This window comes from Phyllopteryx taeniolatus, chromosome 6 (genome assembly GCF_024500385.1).
Source record: "Phyllopteryx taeniolatus isolate TA_2022b chromosome 6, UOR_Ptae_1.2, whole genome shotgun sequence".
Classification (NCBI taxonomy): Eukaryota; Metazoa; Chordata; class Actinopteri; order Syngnathiformes; family Syngnathidae; genus Phyllopteryx; species Phyllopteryx taeniolatus.
Genome location: NC_084507.1, coordinates 11,228,047 through 11,249,210, shown reverse-complemented (window position 1 = coordinate 11,249,210; position 21,164 = coordinate 11,228,047). Strand labels below are relative to the sequence as shown.

General features: G+C 43.4%; 1 protein-coding gene across 1 annotated transcript in view; it reads right to left on the bottom strand.

Annotated features, from left to right (window-relative positions):
* Nucleotides 1-21,164, bottom strand: part of LOC133479106 (ATP-dependent translocase ABCB1-like) — a 28,676-nt gene that overhangs the window by 5,892 nt on the left and 1,620 nt on the right. Inside the window, 13 exon segments of the mRNA XM_061775619.1 lie at nucleotides 29-106; nucleotides 1,738-1,842; nucleotides 1,960-2,106; nucleotides 3,657-3,842; nucleotides 3,947-4,108; nucleotides 5,486-5,656; nucleotides 5,732-5,935; nucleotides 6,070-6,195; nucleotides 6,292-6,402; nucleotides 11,020-11,133; nucleotides 17,777-17,954; nucleotides 18,145-18,269; nucleotides 18,349-18,520. Of these exon segments, the coding sequence (XP_061631603.1) occupies nucleotides 29-106; nucleotides 1,738-1,842; nucleotides 1,960-2,106; nucleotides 3,657-3,842; nucleotides 3,947-4,108; nucleotides 5,486-5,656; nucleotides 5,732-5,935; nucleotides 6,070-6,195; nucleotides 6,292-6,402; nucleotides 11,020-11,133; nucleotides 17,777-17,954; nucleotides 18,145-18,269; nucleotides 18,349-18,520 (1,879 nt within the window).

The following is a 21,164-nucleotide window of genomic DNA, read 5'->3' as shown; positions in this document are numbered from 1 at the left end:
AGTCCTGAGTAATTATTGTTCCACCTACCTGCCTCATCATAGCCTTGAAAGCTGCAAGTCTCAGTTTCATGGTCAGGATCTCTCCAGCTTTACCAAAACAAAAACCCTGAAAAAAGTGAAAGACACAAGAACAATTGGATAGTAACGCAAATACATGTGACTTCACTAAGCTGAATGTTTACACTGTTGTCTCAGAACGTGCCTTGGTGTCAGCAATGTTGAAAAGTGTCATCAGCAAATTGCAACACAGATACAGAGAGATTGGAAGAGTAACAGAAAAGCATAGACGTGGACATCTTTTGATCTGGCTTTACATCTCAGTTTGCACCTTTCCATGTGTAATTGGTACAGGTGCATCTCAATAAATTAGTTTGAAAACTTTAGGGCTCTGAAAAGAAATCGGCTAAGTTGACCACAAAATTTGGTTGATGCAAAAATTTCTGCCTTGAGGCACTTTAAAAAAAACCTAATAAATGCATATTTGCACCGACCGGAACCAATTTGCGCCACCCGGAACAATTTAGCCACTGTCCATGTTTACCACACGGACATTTGTTGCAGACGGACGCACCATTGGACCAGAGAAAAACATTGCCAAAAAAGACAGAGGAGCGTGTGTAAGTGATTTCTAAAAAACTTTTCAATTTATAATGTACATATAACATGATGTATGAGTGAGCTGAATGGCTAGTTAGCTTCTTCTTTTTTTTTTTTATTTACTTAAAATGGTAATTGCTAGTGCGCTAATGCTAATCGCGAATGGTACCCATTTAGCAAAGGCTGATTTTGTAGTCTAAAATTTATATTTATAATATACTTTCAGTACCAGCATATGCAATTTAAGTATAGAAGTCCATCCCTCATAAATTAGAATAAAATGCATATTAGTAGTTTAAAAAAAGTAAAACAAATAATTGGGTTGGCGTCGATTAATCGTGTATGCAACGAAATAACTATAGGATAGTTGATTCTAAAAAGATTCGATAATGACGGCCCGAGAAAACATGTATTTCTTTAGTTCAATTCAAAAACTCATATAGATTAACTACAAAGAGTATTTTTTTATTACGTGTCACAAGTTGATATAGACTGGACCCAAGAGCAGGCGGAGGCTGAGAGTTTGTGATGATAAGTTTATTGAAAAAAGGGGAATGGAGATGGTCCTTGAGATGTGCTGGCGGGTTATTGAGGCAGAGAACGTGTGGATTTTTAGCTTACAGTTTATGAAAACGCACATTTCACCATCTCCAATAAATTAAAAATGTTACATAAGAAACAATCAAAAATATTTTAATATGGATATTAAGTTGCAATTGGCCTTCTGAAAAGTATTTTCATGTGTTGAATGAATCTGTATAATTTACGAGTTTCACTTTTGGAATTGAAATGCTGGAATACAATTAACTCTCCTACACTATTCTAATTTATTGAGACGCACCTGTATGCACCCTTTGCTTATTATGTAGGTAATCTCTGGGTCCCTAAGGCTTGCTTTTCCATGGGAGCCACAATCCAAAAAACACACGTTAGGGTCAACCTTAGTCAGCCAGGGCCTGGAACAGGTTCCATCATTGGATCAAATTTATGATGTCCAGTGTTCTCGTCCTTGTATTGCTTGTTTTACTGAAACTGTAATTCATTTGAAGCTCATTAAGATAGTAAGGCAATTGCGATGGAACTTATTCTTGATTGTCCTAATATTATGCATAAATAGGTGTGAATGTCAAGTATGCCTACCTGTAGAAACACAGTGAAAAACACTACAAATCCAGCAGCAGCAAACATGAGGCAAAGGAATTCTGTTTTTTTTTTTTTCATCTCTTGATCAAGCTCAGTAAACAGCTGAAAGTTAGGAAGAGAGGGTTTGTTTATTCAGAGTTCTTAAAGACTCATTCCTGTTTTTGCATCCAAATACCAAGTACAGTACAGTAATGCTGCTTGACAGTAATTGTAACCTACACTGATGAACTCTGAAATGAGGACTGCGTACACAGGCTGAGATATTCCAGTGATTGCAGCAGAAATGATCCCCAACAAAATGTAAGGCCACTCAGAAAGGTTGAAACGCATCACTTTGAGAAACATAGAAGGTGGACCATTTTCAACCTGCAAACAAGGAAAGAGCGTTGAACCATGCTGCGCTTTCTTCTCTGCTATGTACAGTGGGTACGGAAAGTATTCAGACCCCCTTAAATTTTTCACTCTTTTTTATATTGCAGCCATTTGCTAAAATAATTTAAGTTCATTTTTTCCACATTAATGTACACACACCACCCCATATTGACAGGAAAAAAACAGAATTGTTGAAATTTTTGTAGATTTATTAAAAAAGAAAAATTGAAATATCACACAGCCATAAGTATTCAGACCCTTTGCTCAGTATTTAGTAGAAGCACCCTTTTGAGCTAATAAAGCCATGAGTCTTTTTGGAAATGATGCAACAAGTTTTTCACACCTGGATTTGGGGATCATCTGCCATTCCTCCTTGCAGATCCTCTCCAGTTCTGTCAGGTTGGATGGTGAACGTTGGTGGGCAGCCATTTTCAGGTCTTTCCAGAGATGCTCAATTGGGTTTAAGTCAGGGCTCTGGCTGGGCCATTCAAAAACAGTCACGGAGTTGTTCTGAAGCCACTCCTTTGGTATTTTAGCTGTGTGCTTGGGTCATTGTCTTTTTTGAAGGTGAACCTTCGGCCCAGACTGAGGTTCTGAGCACTTTGGAGAAGATTTTCGTCCAGGATATCCCTGTACTTGGCCGCATTCATCTTTTCTTCGATTGCAACCAGTGTCCCTGTCCCTGCAACTAAAAAATACACCCACAGCATGTTGCTGCCACCACCATGCTTCACTGTTGGGACTGTATTGGACAGGTGATGAGCAGTGCCTGGTTTTCTCTACACATGGCACTTAGAATTAAGGCCAACAATTTATAACTTGGTCTCATCAGACCAGAGAATTTTATGGTTGACTTTCTCCCATCTCCCGACTGTATCGCTGGAGCTCAGCCACAGTGGTCTTTGGATTCTTCTTTACCTCTCTCACCAAGGCTCTTCTCCCCCGATTGCTCAGTTTGGCCGGATGGCCAGCTCTAGGAAGGGATCTGATCGTCCCAAACGTCTTCCATTTCAGGATTATGGAGCCCAATGTGCTCTTAGGAATCTTAAGTACAGCAGATTTTTTTTTTGTAACCTTGGTCAGATCTGTGCCTTGCCACAATTCTGTCTCTGAGCTCTTCGGGCAGTTCCTTTGACCTCATGATTCTCATTTGCTCTGACATGCACTGTGAGCTATAAGGTCTTATATGGACAGGGGTGTGCCTTTCCTAATCAAGTCCAATCAGTATAATCAAACACAGCTGGACTCCAATGAAGGTTTAGAGCCATCTTAAGGATGATCAGAAGAAATGGACAGCACCCGAGTTAAAAATATGAGTGTCACAGCAAAGGGTCTGAATACTTATGGCTGTGTGATATTTCAGTTTTTCTTTTTTTATAAATATGCAAAAATTTCAACAATTCCATTGTTTTTCTGTCAATTGGGTGCTGTGTGTACATTAATGAGGAAAAAAATGAACTTAAGTGATTTTAACAAATGGCTGCAGTATAACAAAGAGTGAAAAATTTAAGGGGGTCTGAAAACTTTCCGTTATCCATTATCACCTCTTCTGTTTGGTCTTTGTCATCCACCAAATTTTCACTCTCTTTGTTTTGCTCTACACCAGCGGAGGAAGAACTTTTTGTAGACTTCCACCTATATGTGGAAGATTCAGAAGAAGTTTTGGCTGGTAAGCGTTTGTCATTATGCTCACAATTCTGCTGATCCTCATCCTTAGCTTTCTGAAACATCTGTATGATGGAGAAAACCACAAGGTTGATCATTCTGATTATAGATGAATGTCCCTCCAAATGTCGAGTCAAAGTTTTTTTCTTTTTTTAAATTCGAGTATTACCTGCATAGTAATGAGAGTATGATAGACACCCTTTTTTCCCATCAGTTGACTATGAGTCCCCAGCTCTACAACCTCTCCATGTTGGAAACCAGCAATCATATCGGCATTTCTGATAGTTGAGAGACGATGGGCCACAATTATGGTGGTACGACCCAGTCTGACCTGCACAAATGATAGAAAATTTTTTTGGGGTGTAAATTCTTCTTCTTTGTGGACATCTTCAATTAAAATTTGGATGGGTCTTGTTGTAAGGGACTTTTCAGGGCAAAGGTCCTGACATCAAAATGTAGTGATTTCCAAAGCTGACCCATCCATCCATTTTCTGTACCGCTTATTCTCACTATGGTGGCGGGTGTGCTGGAGCCTACCCCAGCTGACTTTGGGCGAGAGGCGGGGTACACTCTCTGAACTGGTTGCCAGCCAATTGCAGGTGTACATATACTGTAGACAACAATTCACACTCATATGCATGACAAAGGACAATTTTGTTTTCAATTTAGCTACCATGCATGTTTTTGGAATGTTGGGGGAAACCAGAGTACCCAGACAAAACCCACTCAGGCTTGGGGAGAACATGCAAACTTCGGAGCCTAGTTGTGAACCCGCAACCTCTGAATTGTAAGGCAGATGTGCAAATCAAGTACACCGTTCCGCCACGTAGCTAATCTGTCAAACAATATCAAAATGGCATTGCGCAGATTTCCGTTTTACAATATTTGTGGTTTTGAAAACACAATGTTTTGTTTTCCATGAAAAAATTAATATCTGGCTGTACCACAAATGAATATTTTGATCCTACTGATGGACAACAATGCATGAACATGGATAAATGTATTCCCCAAAACACAGAAATACACATTACTTTTTAAACACACAACTAATTTCTTAAAACATCCATTTTCTTCCGCTTATCCAAGGTCGGGTCGCGGGGGCAGTAGCTTTAGCAAGGAAGCCCAGAATTCCCTCTCCCCAGCCACTTATCCAGCTCCTCTGGGGGGACCCTGAGGTGTTCCCAGGCCAGCTGGGAGACATAGTGTCTCCAGCGTGTCCTGGGTCGTCCCCGGGGACTCCTCCCGGTGGGACATGCCCGGAACACCTCACCAGGGAGGCATCCAAGAGGCATCCTAATCAGATGCCCAAGCCACCTCATCTGGCTCCTCTCAATGTGGAGGAGCAGCAGCTCTACTCTGACCCTCTCCCGGATGACCAAGCTTCTCACCCTATCTCCAAGGGACACCCTGCGGAGGAAACACATTTCGGCCGCTTGTATCCGGGATCTTGGTCTTTCAGTCACGACCCACAGCTAGGGTAGCTATGGGGATATTTGGACTAGACACAGCCTACATCATATCAAAGCGATGGACCGCTATGTTGTATTGCTGAATTCCAGCAGTAAGGGGCGGCAAAAATCGCAGATTATAGCTTTAACAACTCATGTTTTGACAATTTTGGCTGATTCCTGGGCAACAGTGTTAGTCCCACTGCCAGAAACTGGTATATTTTTTCATGTAAAAGTGATTAATATTTGTGTGTTCATACCTTGTCGAGTGCAGCCTGCACAATAGTCTCACTCTCAGAATCAAGAGCAGATGTTGCTTCGTCCAGCAAAAGGATTTTGGGTTGACGGACGAGCGCCCGAGCAATTGCAATTCTCTGCTTCTGACCTCCACTCATCTGAGTCCCTCGGTCCCCAACCAGCGTCTCAAACTTCTGCTCAACAATAACAACCTCAAAATTGGCATGGAAAATGTTGTTCGTAAGTAGAAGTCCTGAATACAGTCATACATCGGGAAGGTTCATGATGAAGTCATAAGCGTTGGCCTCCTTGGCAGCTTGCTCTAATTCATGCTGTGTTACATTGGTTCGTCCACCTCGAATGTTTTCAGCGATGGTAGTAGCAAAAAGGACAGGCTCTTGACTCACCACGCCAATCATCCCTCGCAGGTAGCGGATATTGAGAGAACGGATGTCATGATCATCAATAGATATCTACAAATAGGAAAAGGAAAGGATTCTTTTCAAGTTTTCTTCACTGTTGCAATGGATTGATTTGATTCAACATGTGTCTATCTATTATGACTGAATATTATATTTTGAGTGAAAGGGTTTAGACGTGTACACACAGATCCCTCCTGAGGATCATAGAACCTCTGCAACAGCTGGACGGTGGTGCTTTTACCACAGCCACTGCTTCCCACTAAGGCGATGGTCTGTCCACTCTTCACACTCAGGGACATGTTGTTTAATACCTGCAAAAGATGAAAGTTATGGAAAGGAGTATGAATATGTAGCTGGGTTTATCTGTTAGATTAAGATATACTACTGCATGTCAGTGAGGATCTTACTTTGACTCCTGGCCTTGAGGGGTAGTTGAAGTGAATGTTCTTGAACTCTATGTTTCCATTGACTGAGTCAGGCTTGAAGCCACTTTCCGAAGAGCTGTCGATAGGTGGTTTCTGTAGAGTAAGAGATGGCTTCTCTTGAGCGCAGTTATGGATTGATGTTTGGTTACAGTGGATGAAATGAATTCTCATACAACCCCAATTCCAATGAAGTTGGGATGTTGTATTAAACATAAATAAAAACAGAATACAATGATTTGCAAGTCATGTTCGACCTATATTTAATTGAATACACTACAAAGACAAGATAGTTCATGTTCAAACTGATAAACTTTATTGTTTTTAGCAAATAATCATTAACTTAGAATTTTATGGCTGCAATACGTTACAAAAAAGCTGGGACAGGGTTATGTTTAGCACTGTGTTACATCACCTTTTCTTTTAACAACATTCAATAAACCTTTGGGAACTGAGGACACTAATTGTTGAAGCTTTGTAGGTGGAAATCTTTCGCATTCTTGCTTGATGTACAGCTTCAGTTGTTCAACAGTCCGGGGTCTCCGTTGTCGTATTTTACGCTTCATAATGCGCCACACATTTTCAATGGGAGACAGGTCTGGATTGCAGGAAGGCTAGTCTAGTACCCATACTCTTTTACTATGAAGCCACGCTGTTGTAACACATGCAGAATGTGGTTTGGGATTGTCTTGCTGAAATAAGCAGGGGCCTCAATGAAAAAGACATTGCTTGGATGGCAGCATATGTTTCTCCAAAACCTGTATGTACCTTTCAGCATTAATGGTGCCTTCACAGATGTGTAATTTACCCATACCATTGGCACTAACACAGCCTCATACCATCACAGATGCTGGCTTTTGAACTTTGCGTCCATAACAGTCCGGATGGTTCTTTTCCTCTTTGGCCCGGATGACACGATGTGCACAATTTCCCAAAACAATTTGAAATGCGGACTCGTTGGACCACAGAACACTTTTCCACTTTTCATCAGTCCATCTTAGATGAGCTCGGACCCAGAGAAGCCGGCGGCGTTTCTGGGTGTCGTTGATAAATGGCTTTTGCTTAGCATAGTCGAGTTTCAAGTTGCACTTACGGATGTAGCGTCAAACTGTATTTACTGACATTGGTTTTCTGAAGTGTTCCTGAGCCCATGTGGTGATATCTCCTTTAAACATTGATGTCAGTTTTTGATGCAGTGCCGCCTGAGGGATCGAAGGTCACGGGCATTCAATGTTGGTTTTCGGTCATGCAGTGATTTCTACAGATTCTCTGAAGCTTTTGATGATATTATGGACCGGAGATGATGAAATCCCTAAATTCCTTGCAATTGTATGTTGAGGAACATTGTCCTTAAACTGTACTATTTTCTCACGCACTTGTTCATAAAGAGGTGAACCTCGCCCCCATCTTTGCTTGTGAATGACTGAGCAATTAAATAAGCAGGGGCATCCATGAAAAGGACGTTTCTTGGATGGCAGCATGTTTCTTCAAAACCTGTATGTACCTTCACAGATGTGTAAGTTACCCATGCCATTGGCACTAACACAGCCCCATACCATCACAGATGCTGGCTTTTGAACTTTGCGTCCATAACATTCCGGAGGGTTCTTTGGCTCTTTTCCCCAGAGGACACGACGTACACAATTTCCAAAAACAATTTGAAATGCGGACTCGTCGGACCACAGAACACTTTTCCACTTTTCATCAGTCCATCTTAGATGAGCTCGGGCCCAGAGAAGCTGGTGGCGTTTCTTGGTGTTGTTGATAAATGGCTTTTGCTTTGCATAGTAGAGTTTCAAGTTGGACTTACGGATATAGCGCCGAACTGTATTTACTGACATTGGTTTTCTGAAGTGTTCCTGAGCCCATGTGGTGATATCCTTTACACGTTGATGTCGGTTTTTGATGCAGTGCCACCTGAGGGATCGAAGGTCACGGGCATTCAATGTTGGTTTTCGGTCATGCAGTGATTTCTACAGATTCTCTGAAGCTTTTGATGATATTATGGACCGTAGATGATGAAATCCCTAAATTCCTTGCAATTGTACGTTGAGGAACATTGTCCTGTTCGAATATTTTCTCACGCACTTGTTCACAAAGAGGTGAACCTCGCCCCATCTTTGCTTGTGAATGACTGAGCAATTCAGGGAAGCTCCTTTTATACCCAATCATGGCACCCACCTGTCCCCAATTAGCCTGTTCACCTGTGGGATGTTCCAAACAGGTGTTTGATGAGCATTCCTTAACTTTCTCAGTCTTTTTTGCCACCTGTCCCAGCTTTTTTGGAACGTGTTGCAGCCATAAAATTGAAAGTTAATGATTATTTGCGAAAAACAATAAAGTTGATGAGTTTGAACATTTAATATCTTGTCTTTGTATTGTATTCAATTAAATATAGGTCGAACATAATTTGCAAATCATTGTATTCTGTTTTTATTTATGTTTAACACAACATCCCAACTTCATTGGAATTGGCGTTGTAAAAATATAGAGATATAATATATAGGCAAACCATTTCTTTGTATATCCAGATCCAGGGACAAGTCTTATACTGTTCTTCCCTCCGTTTGTATTTTGATCAATGTATCTTTAGGTGAGTCAATTAATATGGAGGTAGCCGGAGTTTGCCTCCTGAGGGTAGGGAGGGCGCGGGGGGGGGGTTGTCAAGCAAATAGTGACGCTTCTTCCACAAAGTAAAATAAATCTCTCAAAAGTTTATAAACTAATTTCATGCACTAAATCAATGCCCTTACCAATCACTAAATGGGAAGAACACCTTTCCATGTCCGCTGACCGTAACTACTGGATACAGATATGTAACAATACGTTTAGAATGACAAAAGAATAAATACATTTACAGCTTATACAATATATAGTGCTCCATAGAACACGCTTTACTCAGTACACTATGCATAAAATTGGCTTCTCTCCCGCTGATATATGCGCGCAATACACCCCTCCGCCTTGCCTGCCCCCCTGGATTTTAATGCATCACACACACTCATCCCCATGTGTCTTTTAATGCACCACATACATCCATCTCTGGGGGATGGTGTGTCTTGGGTGGAGGGGATTTGGCTGTTAGGATGCAGTGCCTGGCAGCCCCCCCTAACCCCGGCTCAATGGCCTCTCCAGATTTTAATGCACCACACCGCTTGGTGGGGTGGGGGTCACTAATACACAGGGTAGGGCCAATGACTGCCAGTTGGGGACCTGGCAGTCATAGTAACAAGGGGGGAGGTGGGTTCTCACTGAGCTTCATGGCAGTGCTCCTGAGGCCGGGCCCCCTGGGCTGGATGACTGCTTGGCGTTGGGGCTCCCCTCTCATGCCCTGTGGCTGCAAGTGAATTGACCCGCCCTTATCGTGTGCCCCGATCCACCCTCCTTTCCAACAAACAAGGGATACCCTCCCGCCCTCGGACTGGGCGGGGACTGGCTGCATCGTGGGCCCTGCAGGTTGGGGGTGGGTGGCGTCTCGCTCTCCTGAGGGTGGAGGGGGGTGGCTTAGCGTGTGGGTTGGTGTGCGGGGCTTGGCTGGTGGGGTGGCATTGGGTCCCTGCGGCCTCCTCCCGGTGGCCTGTTGTCGGGGTGCCTCGATGGGGCCAGCGGCCCCCCCTGGGTCCCTCGGTGTGGGACGTGTCCCATCTGCTCGGGTAGACTCCTGGGCCCGATCCCACCTCTCGATTGATTGGGTGGGGTCCTCATCCTCTGCGGTGCAGCCACAGCAATTACGGGACACTTCTGTCAGTCATTGTGCATGCGAAACGGTGTCAATTCACTTGCATGCACACACCCCTGGGATTTTTTTGCTGGGTTTGGGGCCACTGACTTATTGCGACAAATAACTCTTGAATATGCGAATTGTTTGGGTATCCCCTCACTCACACTCACCTCCTAGAGACTTTTATAATTTACATAGTCACTCTTCAGTTGTACAGCCGGGTTCACGACCCTTGTCCTGCATGCTTCTTCTCTTGTCCTGTCCTTCCCTCACAGGGTGTAGCACTACTTCCCCATACAACACTCACACTTAATGTTTCATTAATTCATTCATCTTCCGTTATGCTTATCCTCACTAGAGTCGCGGGCGTGCTGGAGCCTATCCCAGCTATCTTCGGGCGAGAAGCAGGGTGCACCCTGAACTGGTCGCCAGCCAATCGCGGGGCACATATAAACAAACAACCATTCACACTCACATTCACACCTAAGGGCAATTTAGAATCTTCAATTAACCTACCATGCATGCTTTTGGGATGTGGGAGGAAACTGGAGTACCCGGAGAAAACCCACAAAGGCACGGGGAGAACATGCAAACTCCACACAGGCGGGGCCGGGATTTGAACCCCGGTCCTCAGAACTGTGAGGCGGATGTACTACCAGTCGTCCACCTTCCCTAATGTTTCATTGTTCTCGATATATAATGATTTACTTTTCTCATCTTGGTTACAATTAGTCCTTTGTCTTATGTCTTTGTTTCTCACTCCCCTCTAGAAACGTTGATCTGTTCGACTGATCAATTCTGATTCTCAATAAATATAAATTATAATACTAAGAAACCACAGCGGCAGCTTAAAAGCTCTAGTGTGACACAGTAAAGCTGTTCCGGCATAAATGGGAAATAGATCCTCCATTCTGCTTGACCTAACAGCCAAACAGGACAAAAAAAAAAAAAGATGAATATGAATATGGAGGGAGAAAATGTATTCTCCTTACTCTGTCAATGATGGTGTACAATTGGTGTGCTGCTCCTTGGGCAATGACAAAGGCCTCGAGGTTAGGTGAAGTTTGCCCCAAGGCGAATGTTCCAGCGAGCAAAGTGAATAAAACCTTAAGACAAAAAACATTGTTAGATTCAAATTTCTATCTCGAATGTTTTGTATAGGGGGAATAAAATTCACATTTTACATTTGAAAAACAACAAAAATCTGAACAATCAAAAAATATTTAGCGGTATTGAAATGCACTTCTGATCCTCAGAATCAGAATCAGAATCATCTTTATTTGCCAAGTATGTCCAAACACACAAGGAATTTGTCTCCGGTAGTTGGAGCCGCTCTAGTACAACAGACAGTCAATTTACAGAACACTTTGGAGACAGAGACATTGACAAAAAACAATTGTGCAAAAAGATGCAGAGTCCTCTAGCACTTAGAGCACTTCGAATGACTAATATTGCAATAGACCGGTGCAATGACCATTGTGCAAGGGGCGCTGAGACTTCAAGGAGTGTATGCGGTTTAAAGTGACGAGTAGTGCGATAATCTGGGACAATGTTGGTTGTGCAAATGTTACAGATACTCCTCAAACAGTGTGCAATGGAGCAGATGCTACTCTGGCAAGAGTGGCAAGTATATGCAAATAGTGCAGCATGGCGAGACAACTACAGTGAGTGCACGAGTAATACATAATTGGCCCCACAGAAATGTGACAACGAAGTCAAAAAATTGCCAGCATGTTGTAATGGAATTGTAGGTCAGGTGTTTAAGAAGTTGATCGCAAGAGGGAAGAAGCTGTTGGAATGTCTACTACTTCTAGTTTGCATTGATCGGTAGCGCCTACCTGAGGGAAGGAGCTGGAAGAGCTGGTGACCTGGGTGCGGAGGGTCCGAGAGGATTTTGCACGCCCTTGTCTTAGTTCTGGCAGCGTGCAAGTCCTCAATTGTGGGTAGGGGGGTACCGACAATCCTTTCAGCAGTTTTGATTGTCCGTTGCAGTCGGAGTTTGTCCTTTTTTGTAGCAGCACCGAACCAGACTGTGATGGAAGAACACAGGACTGATTCGATGACCGCTGTGTAGAACTGTCTCAGCAGCTCCGGTGGCAGGCCGTGCTTTCTCAGAAGCCGCAGGAAGTACATCCTCTGCTGGGCCTTTTTGAGGACGGAGTTGATGTTAGTCGCCCACTTCAGGTCCTGAGAGATTGTAATTCCCAGGAAGGTCTCGACGGTTGACACAAGGCAGCTGGACAACGTGAGGGGCAGCTGTGGCGAAGGATGCCTCCTGAAGTCCACGATCATCTCTACAGTCTTGAGCTCCAGGTTGTGTCGGCCGCACCACAGCTCCAGCCGCTCCACTTCCTGTCGATATGCAGACTCGTCACCGTCCTTGATGAGGCCGATGACAGTGGTGTCATCTGCAAACTTCAGGAGTTTGACAGTCGGGTTCGCTGAGGTGCAGTCGTTCGTGTAGAGAGAGAAGAGCAGCGGAGAGAGGACACAACCTTGGGGCGCCCCAGTGCTGATGCTGCGTGTGGATGAGATGGTCTCCCCCAGCCTCACCTGCTGTGTCCTGCCCGTCAGAAAGCTGTAAATCCACTGGCAGATGGCAGGTGAGACGCTGAGCTGGAGAAGCTTGGATGAAAGGAGTTCAGGGATGATAGTGTTGAACGCTGAGCTGAAGTCCACGAACAGGATCCTCGCGTAGGTCCCTGCACTGTCGAGGTGTTCTAGGATGAAGTGCAGTCCCATGTTGACTGCATCATCCGCAGACCTGTTCGCTTGGTAGGCAAACTGCAGGGGGTCCAGCAGGGGACCTGTGACACTCTTGAGGTGGTCCAGCACGAGACGTTCAAAGGACTTCATGACCACAGATGTCAAAGCAACAGGCCTGTAGTCATTCAGACCCGAGATTGCAGGTTTCTTGGGGACTGGAATGATGGTGGAGCGTTTCAAACAGGATGGAACTTCGCACAGTTCCAGAGATCTATTGAAGATCTGAGTGAAGATTGGAGCGAGCTGGTCCGGGCAGACTTTGAGGCAGGATGGGGACACATGGTCCGGGCCTGCCGCTTTGTTAATCTTTTGTTGGTTGAAGATGCGTCTCACATCCTGTTCATGAATGGTTAACGCAGAAGTCAGAGCTGTGATTGTGGTCGCGGGTGCGGCCGGGTGGGTGTGTGGTGTGAAACTCTCCTTTTCAAATCTGCAGTAGAAGGTATTCAAGTCGTTGGCTAGTGTGCTATTGTTCTCAGCTTGGGGGGATCGTCGCTTGTAATTAGTCAGCGATTAGAATGCATGCCAGACTGATTTAGAGTCGTTTGCGCTAAACTGTTTTTCCAACTTTGCTGCATAGTTTCTTTTTGCAATGTTAATTTCTTTAGTAAGCTGGTTTCTAGCTCGATTATACAGGGCCCTGTCCCCGCTCTGATATGCGTCCTCCTTAGCTTGGCGAAGCTGCTTAAGTTTAGCAGTGAACCACGGCTTGTTGTTGTTGAATGTGCGAAAAGATTTTGTTGGTACACAAACCTCTTCACAGAAACTGATATAGGATGTGACAGTGTCCATATATTCATCCAGGCTGCCAGCTGAATTTTCAAAGGCACTCCAGTCTGTGCAGTCTAAACAGCTTTGAAGTTCCATCTTGGCTTCATTTGTCCACTTTTTCACTGTTTTCACTGTAGGCTTCGCGCATTTAAGTTCTTGCCTGTACGTCGGTATTAAGTGAATTAAGCAGTGATCAGACGAGCCCAGGGGTGCACGAGGAATAGCGCGGTATGCGTTTTTTACCATAGTGTAGCAGTGGTCTAAAGTATTATTTTCCCTGGTAGGACAGTCGATGTGCTGCTTGTATTTAGGGAGTTCGTGGTAGAGTTTAGCTTTGTTAAAGTCCCCGAGAATAATGAGGGGTGAGTCCGGGTGTTTTTTTTCAATTTCGTTGACTTGTTCGGCAAGCGTTAGCAGTGCGGCGTTCGTGTTAGCTTGAGGCGGGATGTACGCGCCAGCCAGTATGAATGATGCGAACTCACGTGGCGAGTAGAATGGTTTACAGTTTAAAAATAGCGACTCCAAATGCGGGCTGCAGTGTGTGCTGAGCACCGTACACCATTTTTATCATTTTTCGTTGATATAGAGGCATATCCCGCCGCCCTTTGTTTTCCCCGATGATTCCATGTCGCGGTCCGCTCGATGAATGTGGAAACCGGGAAGCATAATGGTGCCATCGGGTACAGCGTCCCAAAGGCAGGTCTCCGTGAAGCACATGGCCGCGGAACATCCGAAGTCTTTACTGGTCTTTAACAGAAGATGAAGCTCGTCCATTTTGTTGGGTAGGGAGCGTACATTTGCGAGGTGGATCGACGGGAACGCTAATCTGTGTCCTCTCTTGCGGAGTTTCACCTGAATGCCGGCCCGTTTACCTCTGTGGCGCCGCTTCCGTCTCCATGCGGCGAAAACCGCGGACGCCGCTCCGGTAAGTAACTCGGGGAAAAAACTGAGCGGATTTGCGAACGTTGGTGACAGAAAGTCCGGAGTAGCCTCCTTGATGGTTAGCAGTCTCCCCTTGTGTAAGTGAGTCGTGTAAGGTCTCCAAAGACCTGCTCCATGAATTGCAATTAATTGCCATGAAATTCCCAAAATCTGGAAATCAACTTTTGTACTTGCTCTGCTTAAAGCTGGTGGTCCCTTATAAGTAAAACACTACAGGTCATTGTGTCCTGGCAACATTTCTGGAATAATTAGTGACCAATCTGGCATATGCACAACTGTTTTCTGGATTCGGCAAAACGAGTAAAAGCACTTTCTCCTCACTTGGGTGAATGGCAAAGGGGACAATGCCATAGCACCCACGGGAACATTAAACTTCCACGTCCACGCCATGTCGTCAATCCTAGTTATGCTCGTTAGGGTAGCATAAACATTATGTTAGCTATCCCGTTTTCTGCGTTGGTCACGTGACGTTCAGCATATAGCGGATTAAAAGCGTTCTAAAATAAAAATTTCAGTTGAACAAATTTCAGTCGGATTTTAGAAAGATAGTAGAAAGTTATTTTACTAATTACTTGGTTTTAAAAGTAACTAAGTTAGGTTACAAGTCACTTTATTAGTTACATTCAGCAGCTGCAGACAACACCGTCTCAACATAACAGGACAACCATGTGGTGATATCCTTTACACATTGATGTCGGTTTTTGATGCAGTGCCACCTGAGGGAACGAAGGTCACGGACATTCAATGTTGGTTTTCGGCCTTGTCGCTTACACCTTTTGACGATACTATGGACCGTAGATGATGAAATTCCTAAATTCCTTGCAATTGTACCTTGAGGAACATTGTCCTTAAACTGTTCGACTATTTTCTCACACACCTGTTCACAAAGAGGTGAACCTCGCCCCATCTTTGCTTGTGAATGACTGAGCAATTCAGGGAAGCTCCTTTTATACCCAATCATGGCACCCACCTGTTCCTAATTAGCTTGTTCACCTCTGGGATGTTCCAAACAGGCGTTTGATGAGCATTCTTCAACTTTCTCAGTCTTTTTTGCCACCTGTCCCAGGTTTTTTGGAACGTGTTGCAGCCATAAAATTCTGAATTAATGATTATTTGCTAAAAACAATCAAGTTTTGTCAGTTTGAACATTAAATATCTTGTCTTTGTAGTGTATTCAAATAAATGTAGGTTCAACATGATTTTCAAATCATTGTATTCTGTTTTTATTTGTTTAACACAACGTCCCGACTTCATTGGAATTGGGGTTGTAGTTACGAGAGAGCGATATTACACAAATTTGTAATTTCTATAACGTCAGGTTCTAGCCTTAGATTTACTCATGTTTTCAATTTTCTCCACAGCAAATGAGGTTAACATTAAATAATTCACCTTTTGCTTCCTTCTAACCCTTCTAAGTTCTTCTAGATAAGATTATTATTGTCTAGCTGTGATTATGCATTACTAATAAAAAAAAAAGAAGGGTGTAATCGTTACACATGCCAAAGTAATTACTTGTTCAAATCGGTTACTTAATTACAGCATAAGCAGCGGTAACAACCGCAGCAGGGTTTGGGTGTGGTGTTCGTAGTACTTGGATAATCTCTGACTTGTTTGAAATTTTGGCCGGGCACATTTTTAGGTCTCAAAAAAGAGGACGTCTGCTCACCCGACATCAGCGTGTTAAGCTAATGCTTACTTTATTTCAAGCTAGCTAACTATAACATGTTCTTTACGCAAAACGATATTTAAAAAATATGTTGACATAACGTTAACTTTATATGTTGACTTCTTTTCCTCCTCGGCTTTTCTTCTTTTGCGGAACTGTGCACCCGAGGGCTTAGCTGTCCTTTTCATGATGGAAAAATATTGTAACTAAAATCACCTGTCCTGTTGTGACTGATCGCTTGTTCGCTGACCTGAGATCCGCACCCACGTCATGTGACGTGACTTGCCAAGTGACAAACATAGTTACTTTAGTTTATTTTGTAATTCTATTTGTTATTTTCAAGACAAAAACATAAAGGGGTGCCAGTGGGTGTCACTAATTATTTTATGATTTTATTAAAATATTTTTCCCCGAGGAGGAGGGCGCTGAAGTGCGCCCCTCCAGCAGATAGCGCCCTGCTGTCAATTGAAACTACGGTGTGCCATGGTCATGCTGTATCTCCTCAAAAAATGGTGCGACCAAATCATGTGCTGGTGCGACCAACTGAACAAGTTGATGCAACTGAAAAAGTTGGTCGCACCAGTGCTACTAGTGCAAAACTTAGTGTAGAACCCTGCACACTCCTAAACCTTGTGGAAAGCCTTTTCAGAAGAATTAAACCTGTTATAGTGGTAAAGGGTAGAAGGGTGTCATATTAAATCATATTGATTAAGAAGGGGATGTCACTTCAAGTCATATTTGAGTCAAGGCAGGTGAGCCAATACTTTTGGCAATACAGTGTATATCATGCTTTCAATGTGAAATTATCTTCCGGAATGGATACTGAAGTTAATCGTCGCCAGTGAGACATTGTACCATCTTTTTAGGCCAATGTCACAGTCCTCGACTGCTGCTTTACGGTTGTTACAGAATATTTTTAGCACAGGTCACTGAGACTGGTTTTAAATGCAAATAAAGCTGAACTGTATTTCCACATAAATGTAAAATACCAGGAAATATTCAGCCATTAACAGCCACCCAAGTAATTCTATGGTGTTAGTCCCGAATTATATTTACCTCAGATTTATGTTTTCTTTGGAACTTTGTCTTCAAGCTCACATTGCCTGGTTGTAGTCACCTGACTCATCTTTGTGATTTGTATACCAAGGCTGAGTGGCCTTCTTTGAGTATCCTAAGGTAGACACTTGATGTCACTGATGTGTAAAGCTTTTCTTGGTTTGGTTCTGTCTTCCTTACGCTCTATTCCCTACATACCTAAGAATTGATGGCCTTACATTCTTATCACATTTACCACTTGTTTTTGGATCGAATTGGATAATTGTTGCTACCCCTTTGCTTGAAATACATTACAAACTGAACTGGAACAATCAGAACTCATCTCTCACTTCAAGCCTTTCATTCTACCTTTATCACCAGACATTGAAAATAATTTGAACAGTGCCTTTGTTTTTAATTGTCTCTGATCTCAAGTATTGCACTTACAAAATTGCCACACCGTTTGGGTGTCCTAAATAATTGTTGAATTTATTGTTGAGACGTCATCTGGTTATATAAAGGTTGGATAAAACATATAAATCAAATTAGGTGATAATGTCTCTACTCACTGTGAGTACAGTTCCAAGGGTGTATTCTTTATCTTCACTCAGAATGCGTGTACTCCCATACCAGAAGGCCAGAGCATAAGACAGGTACATCAGCATAAAGGTAAAGCCCATGATCAAGTTTGAACTTATCAACCTCTCTACTCCCATTTTCTTTGCGGCCTCCAAACTCTTACGATATCTGTGAAGTAATGTATACACCAAAGAATTTGCATTGGTTTAATGACAACAAATGTAAAGATCCAGTTCCTGTGGCATAAAATATGTCATTAGGTACACCAGCACAATCTAATGAGCTATAATGCAAGAGATGTACTGTATTAACTATCCAGCCACTACAAAGATTTTAGCATAAAAAATCCTGCACAAACCTCTCGAGCTCTTTTTGCTGACCATTGAAGGCAAACACGGTCCTGATGGCAGAAAGCACCTCCTCTGCCACTGCACCCGCTTTGGCATAAGCAGCCTGTTCTTTAGAAGTGTATGACGTCACTACCTAAGGAGCGAGACATATAAGCTTTGCAATAAGAGGCTTGTTTTCGGCATAAAAGTTGGACTGGGTGGATGAAGTTTACCCTAGTAAAAAGTGCTGCTGAAAGGCCTAGCAAGGGGCAGATGGCCAAGATGACCAGAGCGAGTTTCCATCCTATACTGAAACCGATGATGATGGATAAGATGAACGTGGAAACGGACTGGATTAGCATCCCCATCTTGTCTCCTATACCCTCTTGGATCTTACAGATATCACTGTCCATGCAAATGAAAATGTCCATCAATTGTCTTCACAACACATTTGTGTCAAATGTACTTTGTTAGTTTCTAAAGAAAATGAGACGTTAATGTTACTTCGGTTTCATAAAGGAGAGGAGTGACAGACAACACATTATATGGCAGTGGGTACGGAAAGTATTCACACCCCCGTAAACTTTTCACTCTTTTTTTTATATTGCAGCTATTTGCTAAAATCATTTAAGTTCCTTTTTTCCCCTCATTAATGTACACACAGCAACCCATATTGACAGAAAAAAAACAGAATTGTTGAAATTTTTGCAGATTTATTAAAAAAGAAAAACTGAAATATCACACAGCCATAAGTATTCAGACCCTTTGCTCAGTATTTAGTAGAAGCACCCTTTTGAGCGAATACAGCCATGAGTCTTTTTGGGAATGATGCAACAGGTTTTTCACACCTGAATTTGGGGATCCTCTGCAATTCCTCCTGGCAGATCCTCTCCAGTTCTGTCAGGTTGGATGGTGAACGTTGGTGGACAGCCATTTTCAGGTCTTTCCAGAGATGCTCAATTGGGTTTAAGTCAGGGCTCTGGCTGGGCCATTCAAGAACAGTCACAGAGTTGTTTTGAAGCCACTCCTTCGTTATTTTAACTCTGTGCTTAGGGTCATTGTCTTGTTGGAAGGTGAACCTTTGGCCCAGTCTGAGGTCCTGAGCACTCTGGGGAAGGTTTTCGTCCAGGATATCCCTGTATTTGGCCGCATTCATCTTTCCTTCGATTGCAACCAGTCATCCTGTCCCTGCAGTTGAAAAACACCTCCACAACATGATGCTGCCACCACCATGCTTCACTGTTGGACTGTTTTGGACAGGTGATGAGCAGTGCCTGGTTTTCTCCACACATACCGCTTAGTATTAAGGCCAAACATTTTGTGTCTTAGTCTCATCAGACCAGATAATCTTATATCTCACCATCTTGGAGTCCTTCAGGTGTTTTTTTTTTAGCAAACTCCATGCGGGCTTTCATGTGTCTTGCACTGAGGAGAGGCTTCCGTCTGGCCACTCTGCCATAAAGCCCCGACTGGTGGAGTGCTGCAGTGATGGTTGACTTTCTAGAACTTTCTCCCATCTCCCGACTGTATCTCTGGAGCTCAGTCACGGTGATCTTTGGGTTCTTCTTTATCTCTCTCACCAAGGCTCTTGTCCTCCGATTGCTCAGTTTTGCCGGACAGCCAGCTCAAGGAAGTGTTCTGGTCGTTCCAAACGTCTTCCATTTCAGGATTATGGAGGCCACTGTGCTCTTAGGAACCTTAAGTGCAGCAGAATTTTTTTTGTAACCTTGGCCAGATCTGTGCCTTGCCACAATTCTGTCTCTGAGCTCTTCAGGCAGTTCCTTTGACCTCATGATTCTCATTTGCTCTGACATGCACTGTGAGCTGTAAGGTCTTATCTAGACAGGTGTGTGGCTTTCCTAATCAAGTCCAATGAGTATAATCAAACACAGCTGGACTCCAATGAAGGTGTAGAATCATTTCAAGGATGATCAGAAGAAATGGACAGCACCTGAGTTAAATATATGAGTGTCACAGCAAAGGGTCTGACTACTTATGGCTGTGTGATATTTCAGTTTTTCTTTTTTTATAAATATGCAAAAATTTCAACAATTCCATTGTTTTTCTGTCAATATGGGGTGCTGTGTGTACGTTGAGGACAAAATGAACTTAAATTATTTTAGCAACTGGCTGCAATATAACAAAGAGTGAACATTTTAAGGCGGTCTGAATACTTTCCGTACCCACTGTACACACACACATACACACACACACACACACACATTCGTAATATTTTGTTTCCTTTTAGTCTATGCCCTTGGTACAACACAAGTTGTATGGGACATGTACAGTATAGACACCCTGCAGAGCTGCCATCAAATCAGACGGGAACTTCCAGTGCCTCAGTTGTTAACTGGAGATCCTCTGTGTAGGCAGGGAAGACAGCCTCCACCAGGTAGTGAAAATGCCACTGTTTTGTTGAAATCCTTTACCCAGCTAAAGAGAAACAAACAGCTTGTCACATAGACACACACTTTAAGGGTGGTGTTGCAAGGGTCCTGTTCTGATGGAAATAGAGTAGGAAATAAGCCCCTGGGTTAAAATAAAACATGGAGTCGTAGGGGCAGCACGGTGGACGACTGGTTAGAGCGTCAGCCTCAAAGTTCTGAGGAGCGGGGTTCAATCCCCAGTCCCGCCTGTGTGGAGTTTGCATGTTCTCCCCGTGGCCGGTTTCCTCCCACATCCCAAAAACATGCATTAATTGGGGACTCTAAATTGCCCGTAGGTGTGAATGGGAGTGCGAATGTTGTTTGTTTGTATGTGCCCTGCGATTGGCTGGCAACCAGTTCAGGGTGTACCCCGCCTCCTGCCCGATGATAGATGGGATAGGCTCCAGCACGCCTGCGACCCTAATGAGGAGAAGCGGCTCAGAAAATGGATGGATGGAGCCGTAGGCCAATATATCTTAATACTGTAGATCTGAATGATTTTATCCAGTAGCTCCTGAAGAAATGCTGAAATTTCTCCAGTAGAGCACCAAAAGGTGAAGAATATTGCGGTCTGATCACCATCTTTCAAATGTTTTCCAAGTGTAAAGCTGTTGATTGGT